Source organism: Peromyscus leucopus, chromosome 12 (assembly GCF_004664715.2).
Source record: "Peromyscus leucopus breed LL Stock chromosome 12, UCI_PerLeu_2.1, whole genome shotgun sequence".
Taxonomy (NCBI): domain Eukaryota; kingdom Metazoa; phylum Chordata; class Mammalia; order Rodentia; family Cricetidae; genus Peromyscus; species Peromyscus leucopus.
In genome coordinates, this window is record NC_051073.1 from 76003936 (window position 1) to 76025453 (window position 21518).

General features: G+C 45.4%; 1 protein-coding gene across 1 annotated transcript in view; it reads right to left on the bottom strand.

Moving 5' to 3' along the window:
* The window catches only part of LOC114684920 (insulin-like growth factor 2 mRNA-binding protein 2), a 56564-nt gene that overhangs the window by 12823 nt on the left and 22223 nt on the right, over positions 1-21518 (bottom strand). The window contains 6 exon segments of the mRNA XM_037209869.1: positions 2588-2723; positions 3806-3928; positions 7436-7570; positions 9166-9438; positions 11601-11664; positions 20272-20323. Coding sequence (XP_037065764.1) covers positions 2588-2723; positions 3806-3928; positions 7436-7570; positions 9166-9438; positions 11601-11664; positions 20272-20323 — 783 coding nt within the window.

Sequence of the window (21518 nt, forward strand, 5' to 3'; positions counted from 1 at the left end):
TTGAATAATAATCACCCACGAAGACAGAATGCAAATAAACGCTTTTGCCCTTACTCAACATGGCAGAGTAGCTGTGCTGCCTGGAGGTGCCCAGCCTGAGGGAGCCTCGGGACACCGAGCTACTTACAGCCTAGGGGTGGTAGGGGGCACTGGGGGGACCCCACGGGGCCCTGCTGGTGGAGGAAGCACGGACAGTCCTGTTGAAAAGATGCCAAGTGCACTGAGGTTCAACCCTGGATTAGATTGACTTGTTGCTGGGAATAGAAAGGAAGAAAAAAGATGAGGGAGAGAAGCCCAGAGAGGCCAGGTCTGCTGTGGCCACTCTCCACCTCCTGTCTGCACAGCACCAGTGTTTCCCTGTCTGTCCCGCCCCGGTACCTGGACTTCCTCACCTTGTACTGGGCGTGGACAACAAACCTCAACCTCTCAACCTAACTCTGACATTCCCTCAAAGCTTCCCTGTCCCCCGTGGGTGTAGCTACGCATCTGACTGTGGTCAGCCATGCCTTCACCAACTGCTTTCCTGCTCAGCCCCGGCCACTTCCCCACCAAATCCTGCTCCCTCCATACCCTGTGCCCTTTCACCTCTGGACTCCGGTGCCCTGTTGTTGGTCCTTCTTGCTCCCCTGTCCAGGTGTCTCCCCGACCCCCTCCCAGTTGACATGGCCTTTTCTAGGCTCTCCTAACGCTCCTATTCCCTCAAAGATACAAGACAGAATCACGGGCTCAGTGCCTTGCTTCTGCCTCACTTTCCGGGGTCAGTGGCTATGTTACTTAGAGCTGTATTCAATATCTGACACACAGTACTCCATATTAACATTTGCTGAATGAGAACAAACACCAGTCTTTCTAACCACCAAGGACAGGTCAGAACCTTCAAGATCTCCTTACTTATTTTACATTTCTACCTAGCATCCTCACCAGGGCTGGAGGCAGAGAAATGTAGTCCCTACGCTGGCCTGTGCCCAGCCTGCCCCAATCCTTCTCTGTGGGTAAAGTCACTCTAGAAAAATGTCCCTTTTGTAAAAACGGAGAACAGCAAACCTGGATCCTTCACCATCGCCTCACGCTGTATGTTAAGAGCTGGTGATTATGTGATTTCTCTCACAGAGCATGGACTTGCGACAGTATCTAAGGGACATGCGCTGAAATGGCGATGTGTAGGGCACCTACACCCCTTTTGAGCACATCCAGGTGTTCATGGAAAGAGATGTTTAGCAAAGACAGAGTCCCCAGGAGAATGAGATGGCCAGAAGAAAATGCCACCATGCTGCTCACTCAGGATGCTCTGCCTCTGCCCATCCTGGCCCACAATTACTGTGTGGTAGGCAGTCATGGGGGGGGGGCTGCAGAGGTGGGGGATGGACACTGACCCGCGGAGGAACCCTGCAGTGTTGCTGAGGGAGGCAAGAGGGAGGCTGGGCGGCAACACAGATTGCAGGTCAGTGTTTACTCCTCTGTGAGATGTGAGTGCGGGGTATGGGAAGAAGAGGAAGGGTCCAATGGAGCCCAGAGGTCAGTGAGGTTGATAACTGTGGGGGCTGAATTGTGGCCCATGACGGCTGATGAGAGGACTCTTTCCAGTCTCAGAAGATGATAGTGAAAAATGAAAGATTTCACTCTTCTGAGATGAGCCTGGACTTTGCTGATGGGGAAATAATTTTAAACAATTAATAAAGCGAGAATTAAGGAACAGGAAGAATGTGCTAGAGAGCACTCAAGTGGGTGACAGCATTTACTAGGCCAACTACAAGCACCAACCAGCAAGCAAGAGATGCCAATCAGGAGCTAGCCCCTGCCTTCCTCCCACCAGCCACTCTGAAATGCCTGCTTCAGATAGACTTTCCCCCCAAACAGCCCAGACTAGACAAGGTCTCTCTACCCTATGACGCCATCTGTTTTAACCCTGAATAATTAACTCCAGGCCTTACCTATGCTACACACATATTACCACAGAGGTAAACCTCCAGCCCAGTCTTTTAAATATATAAAGGAGACAGGGTTTCACTATGCACCCCCAGCTGGCTTGGAACTCATTATGTAGACCACGCTGGCCTCGAACTCACAGACATCCACCTGCCTCTGTCTCTCCAGTTCTGAGATTAAAGGTGTGTGTCACCAGACCTGGCTAAAGTATATACTTGGGATTTTAAAGAAAGAGAGGACACAATATTACACAAAGTTTAGAAAACAGGGGAACCCACTTTCCTGGACCCATAATTTTTATTCTCATATCACAGCATCCAGCCCTGTTGACCCACATTACTTCGCGAGCGTGTGTGTGTGTGTGTGTGTGTGTGTGTGTGTGTGTGTGTGTGTGTGTGTGTAGCCCAGCTTTGAAACCTTCCTGTTCCAATATATGTGATCATGAGCATCACCTCACTTTACGGTCTGGAAGGTATGATTTTACTGGCTCATGCTGATCTGTGTTTACCAGATTAAAGACATCTTTAATCCTAGGAAGTCGGACGCTCTTCCCATCTGCCCTAAGGCACTTCCTCCTCAGCTGAAGGACAGCTATCCTTACAGAGCTCGGGTCCTGCCTTAGCTGTCGGAAAGCCAAGAGAAGGAAGGACTGGGCACTTACATTAACGACCAGCATATCGTTTTCGAAGGCCTCTCGCAGCTTCTTCATGATCTCTATCTCAGCATTGGCGCATGCATCAATGGCGCCCTTCACCGTGATGGTTCTCTCAGGGTTATAGATGCTCAAATCCTGCAAGCTGGCCAATGAGGAAAAGACAGGAAGAATAAAATTCCAGACCACAAACACATCCTGGTAAAGACTTGAATTTTTTTTCCTAACACTGTAGCATAGAATCCTGCTATCTAGTCACAAGTCTTACTAGTGACTAGTACTATGAACCTTGGCTTCACGAATGCTAGGAAATGTTGTGGAATAATCTTTTTGTACACTGTGAAGATATGTTATTCTGATTTGTTTACTAAAAAGCTGTATGGCCAATAGTTAGGCAATATTTTCAGGCACATAGGATGCTGGGAAGAAGAGAGGAGTCACCAGCCAGACGGAGAGGAAGTAGAAAAAGTAAAAAAACATAGATTAAAAGATATGGGTTAGGACTAGAGAGATGGCTCAGAAGTTAAGAGCACTGGCTGTTCTTCAGAGGTCCTGAGTTCAATTCCCAGCAACCACATGGTGGCTCACAGCCATCTGTAATGAGATGTGGTGCCCTCTTCTGCCTGAGGCACACATGCAGACAGAACACTGTATACTTAATAAATAAATAAATGTTTTGTTTTTTTTTAAAAAAAAGATATGGGTTAATTTAAGTTATAAAAACTAGTTAGAAACAAGCCTAAGCTATCAGTCAAGCTTTCATAATTAATAAGTTTCTGTGAGGTTATTTGGGAGCTGGCTGGTGTGACAGAAAATTCTTACTACAAGGAAAGCCTTCTACCTCTGAGCTATATCCCTAGCCCCAAGTCTTACTTTGTATTTTGAGAAAGGTCTCACTAAAGCTCTCCTTGAGTTCACTGTGCAGCCAAGGCTAGCCTTGGACTTTTGCTTCAGCTGCCTCTTCTCCCAAGAGCCTGGATTACAAGCTTGTGCCACAGAACTGACTGGATTTTTTTTTATCTTAACAATTTCATGGTGCTGGGGATGGAGCCCAGGCCCCCCTCTTGCTGGTCAGTGCTCTGGTGGGCTATAGAGCCAACCCTATGGACCTGCTTCCTGCTGCTTAGAGTATGGCACGGCTGAGCATTTCCACTCTGGAGAAAAGTAGAGGCTAGGAAGGCTCAATCAGTCACTCCTGAACATAAGAAGTCTGAAGGGGGAGCTTACGATGAGATGGTGATCTTGGTCCCTGTGTCATGTTCAATTTTCTTCAAATTTCTGCCTTCTTTGCCAATCAGTCTTCCAACCAAGCCATTGTGGGCCAAGATTTTCAGAGGCACCTCCTCAGCTCTAAAAAAGAGAAAGTAGATTCACCACTTAGAACAGAGGCTGCGTTGTCTCTGGGTGTCGTTATCTTCACTTCTTACAAATGGAAACCCATTTTTTAAGGTTCTTTCGCAACCTCAGCTAATAAATTCTGACTGAAATGAGCCACACAGTGGTAACTCTACTTCCACTTTCTACTCACTAGTAGCTAGGTGGCAGTGAGTGCGTCCAGAGGCAGGCCAGTGGGAACTAAATTAAAAAATAGAATCCCATAGAATCCAGCAATCCCACTTCTGGGTATATATCAAAAAGGAATCAAAATAATGACTATTTGCAAATCGACATTCATCAGCAATATCATCAAGAAGCAGTCAAGGTACAGCAGTGTAATCCAGATTAGGGGGTGGACATTTTATGTGCTACAGTGTGGAAGAACTTGAGGGCTGAGATAAACCAGTCACAGGAAGACAGATCCATGTGACCCACTCATAGCAAGTATTAAAGGCAGCGGTTCTCAACCTTCCTAATGCTGCGGACCTTTAATTCAGTTCCTCATGTTTGTGACCCCAACCACCATTATATTCTTTTCTTTTCTTTCTTTCTTTTTTTTTTCTTTTTTTTGGCTTTTCGAGACAGGGTTTCTCTGTGTAGTTGTATGAGTGTTTTGCCTGCATTACAGAAGAGGGCATCAGACCTCATTAGAGACGGTTGTGAGCTGCCGTGTGGTTGCTGGGAATTGAACTCATGACCTCTGGAAGAGCAGTCAGTGCTCTTAACTGCTGAGCCATCTCTCTAGCCCCCCATAAAATTATTTTTGTTGCTACTCTATAACTAATTTTGCTACTGTCATGAATATCTGGTTATACAGGATATCAGACATGTGACTGTGAATGGGTGTTTGACCCCAGGAGGCTGTGACCGACAGGTTGAGAACCATTGGTCTAAGTAACCCAATTGGTGAGAACAGCGAGACAAGACTAGGAAGTCAGAAGCTGTTTAATGGGCAGAGGGAGGTTCCGGTTTGTAACCTGAGAAAATTCTGGACATGTATTTTATAACAGTGTGAATGAATACATTGTTATGTGTATTTTACCACAATTCTTCCAAACATTTAAAAAGGCACACAACGTGACAGCCTTCCTTTCAAGTTTAGGATATCTTCCTGTGGTGATACAAGGCCTGCGATACTGTAAGGAAAGCAAAGCAGAAAAACATCCCAGATCTTTGAGCCCAAGGTTCCAGCGACCTCGGAGCTTTTCTAACTAGGGCTCTGTGTTATTTGACAATACGTTTCTCACTACTTACGCCACTTGAATTTTCTACTAATTGACAACGGAAGCATCTGAGAGGCACATCATTGCAAGGCACCCAAATCAACAATATGGTTAGGGGCTGTCCCAGGATGGACCCCTCAGAGGTTAGAGGAGCCTGTCGGCCTTGCCCCTGCGCATCCCCAGTGCATACAGCCACATCCAGCACGCTTGGCAAATTAAAGGAAGCTTAGTGTCTTATCGTGTATCATGTGCCTTTTCCTCGCCCCCTCTGGTCCTGTCCTCCCTGGACCCTCAAGTCACTCCCTGCGTCCCCGAGTCCTGGATGAGTCTCGTGTGCAGTCACCAGGCTGATTTCTCACCGCCGTGTTTACTCCTGCTCATAGCTGTAGCTTCAACATGAAGCTCAGTGCTCGGCCCAGGGCAGCTGCTCAGAAAAACTCAGACATTCAAACTCTATCGTGGTTCTATCCGACATCTTAAAATCCCCATCCGCACACCCATCTTGCGGCCGTTTTATAAGAGGCATACAACTAATCAAAAGAACCAAGGGGGGTGTTATTTGTAAAAGCCTCAATAATTTAGATCAAAGAAGGGTTCCCTCAAATTAAGCCATGACATTTAGGGGGACTTCAAACAGTTGCAAGTAAAGTAAATACTTGATAACTGTTAGGTGAAATGTGATAACAGATTTGTAACGTTGCTCTTTTTAGAACACTTTAGTCTTGGTTTCACACATCACATCTGCTATTATGTGCCAAATGAGTTTAATATTCAACGTTTCTCTATAAAGCTGCCACCACTGCCCATGGATTTTGAAGACTGACAATTTTTTTTAAAACTACAGATAAATTTAAGTAAAACCTAAGCTGCTGGGTACACTTGTGAAGGATTTTTCTTTTTCTTTTTCTTTCTTTCTTTTGAAACAGGGTTTCTCAGTGTGGCCCTGGTTGTCCTGGAACTCTCTGTAGATTAGAACGGTCTTGAACTCAGAGACGCCTGCCCCTGCCTCTGGAGTGTTGGGATCAAAGGTGTGCATCACCACCACCCAGCTATTTTTCTTAATTATATGAAGTGGGAAGATCCACCTTTAATCTGGGCCACAACTTCTGCTGGCAGCCTGTAGAAAGGACTTGGAAGAAGGAAGCTCTTGCTTTTGCTGGACAGACCATTCCTTCACTGGCATCAGAGTGTACCTCTTTGGGATTCCATCTACTGAAGACCATCTGAGACATGCAGCCTCATGGACCGAACAAGTGCTGGACTCTTGGATTTCTTGTTAGTGGACAGCCATTGCTGGACTAGCTAGACCACATAGGTCACAGCCTGTAGCCCACTCTAATAAATTCCCTTTCTCCCCATCTCTCTCTCTCTCTCTCTCTCTCTCTCTCTCTCTCTCTCTATATATATATATATATATATATATATATATATATATATAGTATACACACACACACATATAGATAGATAGGTATAGATATAGATATATAGATATATATACACACACACAAATATATACAGACACATATACACATATATGAACATAAATTCATATATGTGGAGGTCTTGTATGTATATATATATATATATAAAACATACATACTCTAGTTGTATATAGTGTATACATTACATACACATTCTATTTATATATAATGTTCATGTGTATGAATATATGTATATATACATATGTAAATTCATTCTATCAGTTCTGTTCCTCTAGAGAACCCTGAGTAATACAAACATGATCCTCTCTACCTTTATTGAATAACACACTTAAGAGCTTTTTAACATATTTTTTTTCATTCTTCTCTCACATATTACATCCCAACCACCATTTCTTCTCCCTCCCCCTCTTCCCCCTCTCCTCCAGATTCCCCACCCACCCCACCCCACCCACCACCCACCCCCATCTTCCCTCAGAAAAGAGCAGGCCTCCCAGGGACACCAACCAAACACAGCATAATATGCTACTATAAAACCATGCATATACTATCATGGCTGGACAAGGCAATCCAGGAAGATGAAAAGAGTCCATAAGTAGGCAGAAGAGTCAGGGACTGCCCCCACTCCTACTGTTAGGAATCCTACAAAAACACCAAGCTACTTAGTCATAACACACACGCAGAGGACCTAGGTCAGACCCTACAGGCTCCCTGGCCTCTGTGAGCCCCCATTCGTCCTAGACAGGTGATTCTGTGTGCTGTGTTCTCGAGGAGCTTTTTAACATATTTCTTAATCTTACAGCACTGCACGAACTTACAGTTTGGTCTCATCAGCCTCTTTCTGCATAATTTCAAGAATCATGCGGCACGCTTCAGATGTCCCTTCTGGGGTGGCATGGATGGTGACAGGCTTCTCTGCAGCCCCAGAGTTCTCCTTTCTGTGGATGTCTACCCTATAGGGAAAGAATCAGGAGCCATAGCACAGCAATGTCCAACAGGGCCTTGGACGCAAGAAAGCACAGCCCCGGCCAACACAGTGAGGAGAGCGGAAATGCTATCAGCACACTTGCAGCTCAGGCTGCTCTCCGAGGGGCCGGTGTGCAAGGGGGCTTGGACCAAATGTAAGCCCTCTGCAGCTCCGGTCAGAAGGGGGCCGTTCTGGCAGGAGTGTTGCAGGACCAAGGCGCCCAGACAACCTGGTACTAAAGCCAGCTTGGCTAATGTAGTATTTTGTGCAGCCTTCAAACGTCTAGAGAAGTGAAGAGCAACGTGAGAAGGGAGCAGCCCAAAGGAGCAGTGCTGACCTCTGCCATATGTGAATCCGAATTCCAACACCAAACTCAAGCAAGCTTTGTGTATCGGAGCATGGGCAGAGGGACAGAGAGACAGAGGGACAAAGGTCTGCCTCTCTGCCTTCCTAAGGTTCTGGTTTCCTTTCTGTTGGCAGTCTGCCTTCTTCCAGACTCTGTCCACTTTCAGAGTCTCGTAACTGATGGCAGCCCCTTCCACTTCACTGTTAGAAAGAACCCAGTCTTCAACCTCTTTCTCAAACTGGGACCCACACTTTGCGAACTAATGTCGCTTCGCTGAAACGTAAGCCACCTTATACAATTTTTGCAATCAGAACAGAGACATAAAAATTACTTTATAATGCTGAGATTAAAGGCGTGCACCACCACACCCAGCTAGACTACAACTTCTTACTTCAGCATTTCCCTCCAGGGAATATGCACACTGGGTCTTAGCCATCAGTGTCCTCTGCAGGTTACAGGACACTCACTCAAGCCTGGAGTAAGACACACCAGCTCAGGTAAGAGTATTTGCAATCTGGTGCTTTGCAATGTCAGTTCATTTGATCTGCCCAATTGTGTGCATTCTCACAACGATCCTGGTAAAACACAGTGGCTTCCTTTTTCACAGAAGCAACTGATAATCAAAGAGATGTACTAGTTCATAAAAATCTGAACACACGTCACTGTTTTCAAGTCCTACGTATTCATTACAGTGTGCTGTGGTCTTAACGGTCATATAAAAATAAACAATTGTACAAATCATTTTGCCCACTGGCTGCTACCTCCAGTTCAGTCTTCTTACACAGAAAGTCAGACACAAAGCCAGATACTTTCTTGTTCGATGTAGCAGTGACCCACAGCTTCTACCGAAGACAACCTAGATGGTCTAAAGAATGGCTAACCCAAGGCTGACTCAGTAGAAGGTAAGAGCTCACACCAGAGCATCCTATGACCAAGGCTCCTCTCAGCCACTGTGGAACCAGATCTGCTCACAGAACGCCAGCCAAAGGGACCATCCTTCCTGGAGGTCCTCAGTCTTCTCTTCATGGACTTAGCCTTTCAGGGAATGATGATTACGTCATCACATGAACACTCATCACAGCCCCCACCAGAGGTGAGTCTAGCCAGTCTATCGGGAGAAGAGCTGCTCCATATGACAAAGCCTTCCACTATAGCAACAAGTGCTCCGAGCATGGCGGAGACAGGGTGCAGGCGACCCCTCAGAAGGAAGCAAAGGAAGCCCTGGCGGCACGTACCGGGACTGGGTCTGTTTAGTGATGTTCTTTATGGTCAAGCCCTCCTTTCCGATGATGGCATCAACAAACTGGGTGGGGACCAGGATACGCAGCGGGAAATCAATTTGTCTGGCCTGAGAAGAGCTCCCGGGGCTGTGGCCTTGTTCCCGGGAGGAGTGGTCCCCACGCTGGACTCGCTGAGGGGGTGAAGGAGAGCTCACCTCTTCATCGGGGATGTAGGAAATCTTGAAGGAGTAGTTCTCAAACTGATGCCCACTCAGATTCTCAATGGCTCTGAAACACAGCAGGGTAGGAAGGCTTACCGGAGAGTACAGGAAAGACTGGGCGTCCGGAGGGAGGGCTGACTCACTTCGCTCACTAGCCACTTATGTGGTGCCTGTGCCAAGCATCAAGGATGCAGAGACAAATCCCGTCTCACCCCTGGAGTCTCAGGGGACGATCTTTCCGCATCTAGGTCTAGGTGACTAAGGCACAATTCTGCAGTTTGCATCCCCATCCCCAACCTCACCCCTGAGACTAAACCCCGCTCACCAAAAACTGTAGGCATGGGTCCAAGAGAATTGCTTTCTAACTGTAACACGTCTTCATGATTATCTTAATCATGTCACAAATTTAAATATATTCGAGACATTTAGAAACCCATAAACACGAATGAGGGAAGCTATAGAATGGATAGTTCCTTGTCCTTATTATGCATTGTTTACTAAAACGTATTAAAAATGGATATTCTATTTCTGGTCCTTAAAACTCAGTTAACACGCTAAACATTTTCCATCATCAAATATTTTTATAGAATCCATTGCCCACTCCACTGGACACAACTGTAAACAAGGTCAGCTTTCTCCACTGGACACAACTGTAAACAAGGTCAGCCTTCTCCCGGTTCGCTGTAACCTTTGCTACTGAGCCTCCCTAAGCTTGGACATTAGGCCCAGTCTCTTGAAAAATCACGTTACCATGGGTACCTCTGAAGTTACAGCTCTTCCTCAGGGGCAAACGCCTAGAGACCAGACTGCCCAGTGTCCGGCTGGTAACGTCTCAGTATTCACTATTCTATAGCAGATAGGGTGTGTCTATGCCCTCAGTCCTCAAGGTTACAGATTATCTAGAAATAACCATTATAAACCACAAAATCTACCTCTGTGTTTTCAAAACTGTACATGAAGTGGGAGAATGCCTTTACATGTTTCCGCAGCCATCCTACTGGGGTAACACTGAGGGTTTGCGAATTCATTCCAAAACAGAACCTTCTGAATTCAATGAAGGCAAGCGGGTAACGTGTAGATACCAGCCAAGTGGCACTGGGCTATGGCTAGGATGGGCAGAGGTGGCATGGCCTGGCCAAGCTCCACAGCAGATGAGCCCGTACGTTTAGCAATGACCAATTATTTACCTTCCTGAACCTGTCGGTAGGAAAATGGGTACACTATGTCTCCACACATGCTGAGAACTGCAACAGCAGTGAGGTAATTACCTTGGAATGGGTATAGCCTGGGCTACACACAGCCAGGAAGTACGACTACCTGTTATACTTCTAATTTCACCGGCCTATGAGGCACTTCAAGGACCTCCTACCAACAGAAACTTCTTAGCTAGGCATGGCAGGACATGGCTATAATCCCCCCACCTCAAGCCCAAAAGATAAAAAAAAAAAAATCTTGTTTTTTGTTATTGTTTAAAAAACTTTATTTTTAAAGATTTATTTATTTATTATGTATACAATGTTCTGTCTGCACATATCCCCACAGGCACCAGATCTCATTACAGATGGTTGTGAGCCACCATGTGGTTGCTGGGAATTGAACTCAGGACCTTTGGAAGAGCGAACAGTGCTCTTAACCTCTGAGCCATCTCTCCAGCCCTAAAAAACTTTTAGTAGTAAACTCTAATCATTATTGAAGCAACAGAGTAATGAACGAAATAAGAGTAGAGAGTCCAAGTCCGGCACATGGGTGGAATATTCCCAGACAATTAAGCCTGCTGTTGTCACTGAGCTGAATCCTTTTTAAAATATCGTACACATTAAAAACTACTGTTTTAGTCTCCATTCAGTGAGTGTGGACAAAAGGCTGTGCACATTCCTTGTGGAGAACGAGCATGCTCCAGGTAAAGAGGCTCCAGGTAAAGAGGCCCCAGGAAGCTCGTCAAAGTGAGCCCATGGGTGCAGTATCATAACGCTGGTATCCTTCCCTTCCTGCTGATGCCAAGTTCAACACTGTTCAACACGGAGTCCCCTGGATGATCACCCAACAGCCTGGTACGAGCTCCCTGGGGCTGCACAGACATGGATACCCTGGAGTTGTCCTGGCATGTCCAAGAGGATGTGGACTGGCTGGCACCTGTCTTCTCAGGAAGGGTTTCCAGGAGCAGGACTCAAAGGAAACCAGAGACAAGCCCGAATACACCTGCAAGGAGGCAAACTCAGACCCACTTACATCTTTGCTTCCTCTCTGGCTGCATAGGTGACGTTGACAACAGCAGTTTCTGTATCTGTATTGACTAGGGGAGAAATGAAAATTGCATCATCATTTAAAAAGAGCTATCCCCCTCCAGCCCAGGGAAGGCTAACTTCAGGGGAAAACCTTTAACCGGAGTCATGTGCACCTCTATTTACTATCATTATAGAATTTGTAAATCAAATGTATACCACACTCTGTAATCAGTTGCACCTATAAAATGGTGCCCTGAATTTCCCTTATTTTTTTTAAAGATTTATTTATTTTATTACGTATACAGTGTTCTGCCTGCATGTATGCCTGCAGGCCAGAAGAGGGCACCAGATCTCATTGCGGATAGTTGTGAGCCACCATGTGGTTGCTGGGAATTGAATCAGGACCATCTGGCAGGACAACCAGTGCCCTTAACCACTGAGCCATCTCTCCAGCTGGAATTTTACTTACTTTATAAGTACTTCTGAGTAAGTGAACTATCTCTGTATAGTTATGTATTTTCACTTTCAATATGGGCACAAAAGCAAACAGGTCATGAGTTGCTTCACCATGGGGTGTTTGGGAACGTGTTGTCCCCAGGCCTGTCATGCTGAAGTGCTGCTAAGTCACCTCGACTGCAGACACCGCTGGACTCTGTATTCTGAATTACATTTCATTATGAATTTTAATTGTTAATTTAAAACACAGAGACTGTTAAAAGTTTCCTATCTGTAGCCTGTAGACTTTGACTCCCAGAAATGGCTCTGCCTGAGCCTTCTAGTTACAATATCCACCATATATATACATACAATAGTAAGGAAAGTCAACCATATATATCTGTGGCATGCAGTGTGTGTGTGTGTGTGTGTGTGTGTGTGTGTGTGTGTGTGTGTGTGTATGTTTCCATCCATCCATCCATCCATCCATCAATCCATTCATCCATGATAACAACAGGAGGCTGAGGCAGGACAGGAAGCCTGGGTTATACAGCAAGTCCCTATCTCTAAACAGATACAGACATGCAGACACAGAGAGAGAGAGACAGACAGACAGACAAACAGACAGACAGACGCGCGCGCGCGCGCGCACACACACACACACACACACTATTAATTCAAAGGGCATGATTGATGAAGCTTGCTTTAACCCAGAAAACATAAATGTTTACACAAAAACCAAGAATGACTAAATTGGATCCTCTATTCAAAACAAGACATTGTGGAATTTAAAGTCAACAGCAGTAAAAAAAAATTCTGGAAAGTCACAATAAAGCTCCCTTTCAAAGTAGCAATACTCTTTCTTAAACTTCAGGAGTTCTAGGACCATTCCCGTTGTAACATTATTTTATTTTATTTTATTTTTAAATTAAGCTTTTAAAAGAAGCATTTATTTGTAGTATGTGCATTACAGGAAACACAACACAAGAAGCCAAGAGCAGCCCCCCAGTCACAAGCAGCTCAGCTTGACGTGTCCTTCTAGACACTGCGAGTGTACATACATTTAGGGAGCTGAGATTATACAGTATGTACCATGCTTTCCCCCACATTGCGAATATTCACCAACTAAAAACCCCACGCTACAGGAGTATTTTGATAACCAAGGATACACCACGCTATTTCAATCTGTCAGACAAAACTGTAATCCTGTCTTCCTTGGCAACAAAAATTTCATAGAAGACAAAAATGGCAGCAGGCCTCTAGATAGAAGTACTGGCGAAGTTACAATTAAAATTCTGCATTCCTCAATGTTCAGCTTACAAGAAAACAAAGCCACAGACCACATGAAGTACAGCATTCCTAAGTTTATCATCAGATCTATATACTAAAACATGAGGAAGAAGTCGTGTTCCTGCTCAATAAACGTATTCCTATGGAGTAGCTGAAGATGTTCCTACGGCAGGGCTTCTCAGGATGTCAGTCTCAGCACAGCACAGCGCTGCAGATCTCGCCCTGTGAGCCTCCCTCTGCCCCTCCAGTCAGCCTAGCAACATGAATTAACTCACACTGTCCAGACATGGTTTAACAGTTCTATGCTCAAGAGGAACCTTTTCTGTCAATCTGTCAAGCCATCCCTTTAACCATACGCTCTCCTTTAGGACATTTATGAATTTCAGATGTTATGGAATGAACTTTGTGCACAAGAAACACAAGTCTCTTCGCAGAAATGCACACATATGGATCCCTGGGTACAGCTGCAACGGTTTTCTGTATGTGATGGTCCTAGCAAAGAGCTCTTCCCTCATCCGTCCTCTTCTCTGCACAACTCCACCCCCCCCAACCATTCCTATGAAATAACAATCCTTCAAAGGTGTTAGTAACCCTCTGTTTTTACCATGTTGTGCATTTTTTACATTTATGAATAGCATATGCATGTGGGCACATGCATGCCACTGTGCTTGTATGGAGGCTAAGACAATTTGTAAATCAGTTTTCTCCTTTTATCAGGTGGATCCTGGAGATCAAAGGCAGGTCCGCCAGCTGGGTGGCAAGCGCCTTTACCTGCTGAGCCACCCTACCAGTCCATTATGCACATTTTCTTACTATTTTGAGGCAAAGTCTGTGTAGCCCTGGCTGGCCTGGAACTCACAAGGTCCACCTGCCTCAGCCTAGGATTAAAGGAATGCATTACCACAGCAAGTCTATTATGCACTTAAAAGTCTCAAGACTAGATGTTTTCGGTTACATTCAGTTTCCCCAGCATATGCACAATGCTGTGCAATAAAGAAACTGCACAAACCTAACATACTTATATAGCAACGGCCCCGTCTAGAACCTCCCCCATCTCTCTTAACCCAGGGGTCAGGTTTATGTAACTGTCATGTTTTTGTGGGGATATTAACAATTTCACTTCCTAAGTGGGTTTTTTCCCCTATGAATTTTAACACAACTTTAAACCATGTCTTTTCACTAACTCTACTTGTCACACACTGGCAGCCTCTTTACCATATAGGAAGACTAGGCACTGCATATTTGGACTTGTCTATCTTCTGTATATATGATATATCACAAAATAAGACACACATTAAAAAGGACAATGGCTAATCTTGCATTACCAAAACTTACATTAGTATTGGGCCCTTCATACGCTTTCTTTCTTCCTCCCTCCCAAACCAGCACAAGTCTGTGTTGCTCAGAACTGGTTTTATCATTCCATTTCCCAAAGACAGCATTTCACCACGAGTTTAAACAAGAATTTACAACATGTATTATTTACTACATCTACCTTTAACATACTTTGTGCACTTCTAAACACCTAGAAGGACTAGATGTTTCAGATGAGGACATAAATTTGTCCCCTATATACACAGTAGTGTGGAAAACACACACATGTAACAATGGTTAGATCTCAAAGTGTCTTCTGCTGAGAGCATTCTGGTCTCTGTCCTTCTTTTTCTCCAGCCTCTCCCCTGTACCACATGACACAGGCACCCGTCACTTGGATACTTTCATAACTCTCTTCAGAAGACAACCTTGCTATGAACTTTAACAGAGTATACAGGATGTGTTAGTTCACTAACTCTACATTTGTCATACGATGGCAACCTCTTCAACACCTAGAAACTAGAGATCATAAAATGAGGACTCCTTTGTCCAGTCTGTACACTATATACAGAACAGCAACATTAAATGAAGTGAATCTACCACACGGGGTGCCGGGTAAGCTAAAGGTGTCTATCTAGCACACTAAGGGAATCTTTTTGCAGTCTCTTCCCTCCCACCTCCTCAATCCACTGAACAAGTGCAGCGGGCGCACTGTTCTCAGAGGTGGGTTAACTATTCTAAGCATAGTCTCTCCAGTTTTTCAAAAACTATTTACACAAAATAGTATTCTACTACTTCTACTTTTAAATGTGTCAAGTACTTTTAAATATGTAGAAAGACTAGGGATTTCAATAATAATAATAATGTCTGCTATTCACACTGCACTGGTAAACAGCTGTGTGCAAGGCAATGGTTATTATCTGAGGTATCTTCTAAACAACCGTCTGGGCTTTGACCCACTCTCTTCCTCCTCTATGCCTTCAAACCAGTAGACAAATACAGGCATATGTAATGCTTAGAAATAGCTGAACAAATTCATATCCCCAGATCATTTACAGAACAATCTTTCCTATAAATTTTAACAGGGTACACAATGTGTTAATTTTACTTTGTCATAGACTGGCAACCTCTCTAACATCTAGAGACTAGAAGCTGAAGATTTCAGACAGATTCGTCCATTATTTACAGCATATACCTAGCAAAACAAAATGCAAATTTACAGAAATGGCATCTGAAAGGTCCCATATAAACACACTAGCACATGACTACGCTGCCTCCCAGTACTTCCTCCAAACCACTGAGCAAGGACAGACAGTACTGCTCACAGAGGGGTTCAAATTCTACTCCCAAAAGGCAGCGGTTCATGAATTTTAGCAAAAAGATATTTACAAAGTGATTATTTTACTACCTCTACATTTAACATATGTTGGGCACTTCTAAACATCTAGATAGACCAGATGTTTCAAGTAAGGACTGTTGTCCACTATGTACACAGCAGTCCAGTAAACAGCACACATGTAACAAGAGTAATAAAATTTTCTAACACAAAAAGAAAAAATTTTAACACAAAAAGTACAAAATGTATTGTTCTACTACCTCTACTTTGTCATACACTGGCAACCTCTTTACCATCTAGAGTGACTAGATGGTGTAAGTTAGGACTCCTATGTCCTTTACATGTACTATGTACACAGCAAAGCCAAACACAATGAGACAGTGGTTTCTTTTCCACCCATGGAGCACAATGGCTTGAGCTCTGCATGCCCTTCTTCGGGGAACCAGGGCCCAAACACAATGTGGTCAACTCAGGAGGGGTGCGGCTATTCCTCCCCAAAGAATATTTCAAATGAATCCTAACAAGAACGTATTTACATAATGTGTTGTTTCGCTACTTATAAAATATGTCAGGCACTTTAGAGCATCTAGAAAGATATTTCCAAAAACTACTTGGCATTGTCAAACACACACACACACACACACACACACACACACACACACACACACACACACGGGTGGGGAATGAATAAAATGCATACACAATACAGTAGTTAGAACATCAAAAAAAAGACGTCGTCTTCACATGACCAATCTGGCTCTGGACCTCTTCTTCCTCCGGCTGGGTCCTCTAACTACTGAACAAACAAGGACGAGTGTTGCTCCTGGGTCTTTCTAGAGGTGGCCTAAGCAATTCCATTTCAAAGTCACTTCTAGAAGACACGTCTACGATGTTTTCCAAGACGGCTGGGTACACACCTGATTTCCGATTTCCTACCTCTACCCTGCGTCGGCAGTCTCTACAGCTAGATGTCCCGATTTAGCCAAAGGTCTCTCTAAAAGGGTCGGGGATAAGGTTGAGAGCAGCTTTTTCATATTATGTACAAGGCCTTCTACGGCGGCGGGTAAATCTTCGCCGCATGCGATGTCACGTCCCGGCTTCTCTGGGTGGGAGGAGGGCCCAAGGGATCGCTCCTCCGGCCGCTATGCGGGGGCTCCGCTCACCTTCCTCCAGGCCTCTGTTCATCCAGGTCTGGGGGGGCTCGTCAACCGGGCGGTCTCCTCCCAGCGATGGCCCAGTGTTCCTGCGCAGACCCGCCGCCTCAGGCTGCAGAGGCCCCGAAGGGCCAAGCTCGGCCTTCGGGGGGCCGCCATTCTTTCCGCCGTGCCACGCCCGCCGGCGGCTGGAGAAGTCCTCGAAGGCCTGGTTGGGGCTTCTCCATGGCCCGGTCCTGGCGAGCAGGGGCCCGGTGGAGTCGAGGAGGCCGTGCGCAGAGGTCGCCGCCATCGAGGCGCTTCGTCGGCGGGGGAAAGGGTAGCTGCAGGGTCGCGGTCGGCAGGGCGGGTGGCTGCTGTCAGGGCTCAGGTTCCTGGGGTCCGCAGGACGGAGACCCAGGCTGTTCCCGGGCCCCCCGGGCTCACCCGGCGCAGGCCGGAGGCCGCGGGGGGCCCGGAGGAAGAAGGCCGCCCTCCCTAGCTCGCCAAGCTCTCCGCCGGAACTCCCGTTGTAACATTATTAAAATGTAAAAAAATGTGACTCTGAGATTCTCAAAGGAATCTGGCATCCCCCAAACATTAAAGACTCTAAGATAAAAACATATTTTGCCCAGTAATTTCAAAGCAGCATCAGACTTGGTGGAGGAATGCTAGGGGACAGGTAGGAAGGAGGTGCACAGTCAGCAGTAGCTATCAGCACAATGACTGACACATCATCAGCACCGATCCCGGCCCTGGCCTCTGCCCTGGTGCACTCAGGCCGCTCCTAATGCATCTTACTCACAGATGCCCACAGTGCAAGCGGGGTATATCACCGTCCTCACTCAGTGTCAGTGCTAAGTCAGAGGCTTCCAGTCTGCAGCTTTCTAGACCAACAGAGAAGGCTGCAGATGCAGACTCCCAGAAAAGGCATCCTCTAGGAATCCCGGATCCTGAGATTTTGCTCTCACTTTTCACTAATAGTCTCTGCCCTTCAAAGATATGTCTTCTTCAAGTCATATGGTCCTTAATTCTAGAGGAAGCTGAGCTCCATTTAAATAATTTATTTCATTGCTCATGAAAGCCATGTTCCTAAGACTTTACTGACAGACTCTACTGGATCAAAATCACCCAAGAAACACGACAAATGAGCAGCTCGGCAGCTTGCTCTGTGCCTCAAGGTGCTGGAAGCTGGGCAGTCTCCAGTGCTCAGGTGCTGAAGGGCTGCCTGCTGCCCCAGGGCCCTTGAACATCTTCTCAGGTAGCACCATCCTGAATCGATTTCATGGTTATAGCTGCTAATCTGTCTCCCTCTCTCCAAATCTGGAATTTCAGGTATGGGCCACCACACCCAGACCAGCACTTTGTTTTTGCAACTTTTTTTTCCCAAGTTTGCACCTGCTACTACTAGAATGTCTTCCTTTCAATGACAAGGAAGTGAAAACTGAGAACAGAATTCATAGAAAGCATTTTTCCTTCCAAGTGCTTTTCTTTCAACTCTGAGCATGGGCAAGCAGTTATGAGAAACAGAGAAATATTCTTAATAATCGTGGAGGGGAGCACAGCCACATAATTGCTGCTTCAAAATGAGTATGCTTAGTACACTGACAGACTGGACCATCTGTAAGAAACTGGATTCTATATGATCTTTCCCTAAGGACTTTGTGATCTTTTACACTTGTCTACAAAATACATCAACAGGTTTCCGCTGAGTGATGTGACCATTCGATGCTATAGGAAGGGTAGAAATCACACTTATTTTACGTAAGTGGAGAAGGAATTGGTGTGGTTCAGTTGGTGAGGCTGAGCAACTGCCCAAGGGTTCACAGGCAGGGGGCAATCAGGGCCAATGTAAACGCCACCTTTACCATACTTCGGTGTCTTCATTGTCAGTGTCCTGGGATCCACCTTTCCAAGACTCCTACAGAGCTATACGGGACATCAGCTTCAGGTGTCCTTTTGGTTCTCCTTAAAAATCAGTGCTTCAGTCCTTAGCCAATAAAAACGAGTAGCAGGAGAGAAGGAAGTGTTTCCTGGGCATATGCAGTGCTATTCCTGTGATGGTGGGCCTCAGATCTGAGTGCACACAAAACCACTCAGAGATTCTCGATTCAACCATGAGCCACTCCCTCCACCCCTGAAGTAGGAATGGTCGAGGAAATGGGCTCAAACTAGTTGCCAAGGCATGGGACATAACGTACTTCCTTATGAGCCAACCTGGAGTCTGCCTGAGGGCCTAGCAACAGGTGCTGTCAGAGTTCCTGATCATGACCAGCCAATGAGGGATGACCATGCAATGCCACCAGGTTGGGACACAGCATGGGTGCTGGGAGGAAGGTATATAAGGCCTTCCCCGTTATTGAATAAATGAGTTTGCTGTTTGACTTCAACTGACTCCCAGTGTCTGTGTCATTGATGCTGTGCCTTCTTGATCCCTCCCCGCAAGGGAGCCCTTAAAATCCGGCAACACACCCCAAGTCTCCACAGGTTTGTGGTGAACCCTAGGACCCTACATTTTCATAAGTGTCTCAAGACTCCTGGCAGGGAAAATCTACCTCATAGTAAACAGATGTTAGGTTGTGTGCTCACCTCCTAGTGAGCTGGAGTTAGTTAAGTAACAGCAGTGTTAACTATTCTCAGATGAATTAAGCTTGCCCCATCCAAACTATGTTTATCCAGAGCTTATGCTCACTGCAGGTGTTAAGAAGTCTGAATGCTGGGTGAGGTGGCCACACCTCCAATCCCAGCACTCGGAGGCAGAGGCAGGCAGGCCTCTATATGAGTTTAAGGCCAGCCTGGTGTGTGTGTGTGTGTGTGTGTGTGTGTGTGTGTGTGTGTGTGTGTGTGTATATATATATATATATATATATATATATATATATATATATATATATAGAGAGAGAGAGAGAGAGAATGCCAGGTCAACCAGGGCTACACAAAGATACCCTGAAAAGAATATTCCTCGAACTGAACTATATAGATATATAGAGATGGCAGATAAATGCCTCTGACAGGCAGGTGTACAAACAGACACTAGCGGAAGAACATGTCAAAAGCATTGGGACTTACTACTTCTCCCTGATGACCCCAACCTGTAAGAAATACAATGCCCTCTCCAACATTCAGTGAGCTAACCTCCTCATGTATTTAACCTCCTCGCTCATTACCTTGTTCCACATTCTCCACTGTCCCACACTCAGCCAACAGTCCATCCAATACCTGTAAAGGAACAGGAAGAAAAGATCATAAAAAAGACACTGATTTGCCTCCACAAGTGAAACACATTAAAACAGAGACATAGGAAGAATGTAAATAAGTTGGCATTTCAGGTCTTCCATAAGAACTCTACACATCTAAGAATTCAGGACTTTTTGCTGATTGCTTCCCAACAGCCTATTCAATAAGATGACACCACACAATTTTGGAGTCTGGTAACTGAACAGTTATACTCATCTGATGACTCAAAACCATGCTGTTGAAATGAAAAGCAGACTAGAGGACAGAGCTCATTTTTCTTTAGGGGATTTAACAATTCTTCCTTTGGCTTTCCTCAAGGGGCCTCCTTATTTATTCAAGTAATAGACTGTGTAGACTTTTCCACAGTAAAAAATTGTTCTTGAGGATGGAGAGATCCCAGCACCCACATGGCAACTTCTAATCACCTGTAACTCCAGTTCCGAGGGATCAAATGACTTCTTCTGGCCTCGTGTGCTACTGAACACGTGTGGTGTACAAAGACCCACACAGACACACACACATACACATAAAAATATAAATCTTTTTAAAAATTGGTTCTTTTGCTTTGTTTTGTTTTGTTCTGAGGCAGGTTTCTCTATGCAACTTTGGAGCCTTTCCTAGAACTCACTCTGTAGACCAGGCTGGCCTCGAACTCAGAGATCCGCCTGCCTCTGTCTCCCGAGTGCTGGGATTAAAATGTGTGCCACCATCACCTGGCAAAAGTTTGCTGTTTTTTTTTTTTTTTAAAGATTTATTTTTGAGATAGGGTCTGGCCGTCCTGGAAATCCCTACATAGACCAGGCTAGCCTCAAACTCAAGAGATCAGCCTACCTCAGTCTCCTAAGCACTGGAATTAAAGTCACACACCACTATACACCACAATGCCTGGTTATTGTGTGTGTGTGTGTGTGTGTGTGTGTGTGTGTGTGTGTGTGTATGAGAGAGAGAGAGGGGGGGGGTGCTTGCAGAGGTCAGAGGTATTGGATCTGGGGTCATAGGTAAGCCAATTTGACTATTGGAAATGGAACTTGGGTCCCCTGCAAAGGCAGCTCTTCAGCCTCGTCCTGTTTCTTCTTCTGCTTTTAAAAACAAAGATAAAACAGTTTTTTTTTTTTAGGCTGGTCTGGTATCCTGTGGGTTAGGGCAGTTTGTTCCTAACAGTGGGGCCACTCCTTGC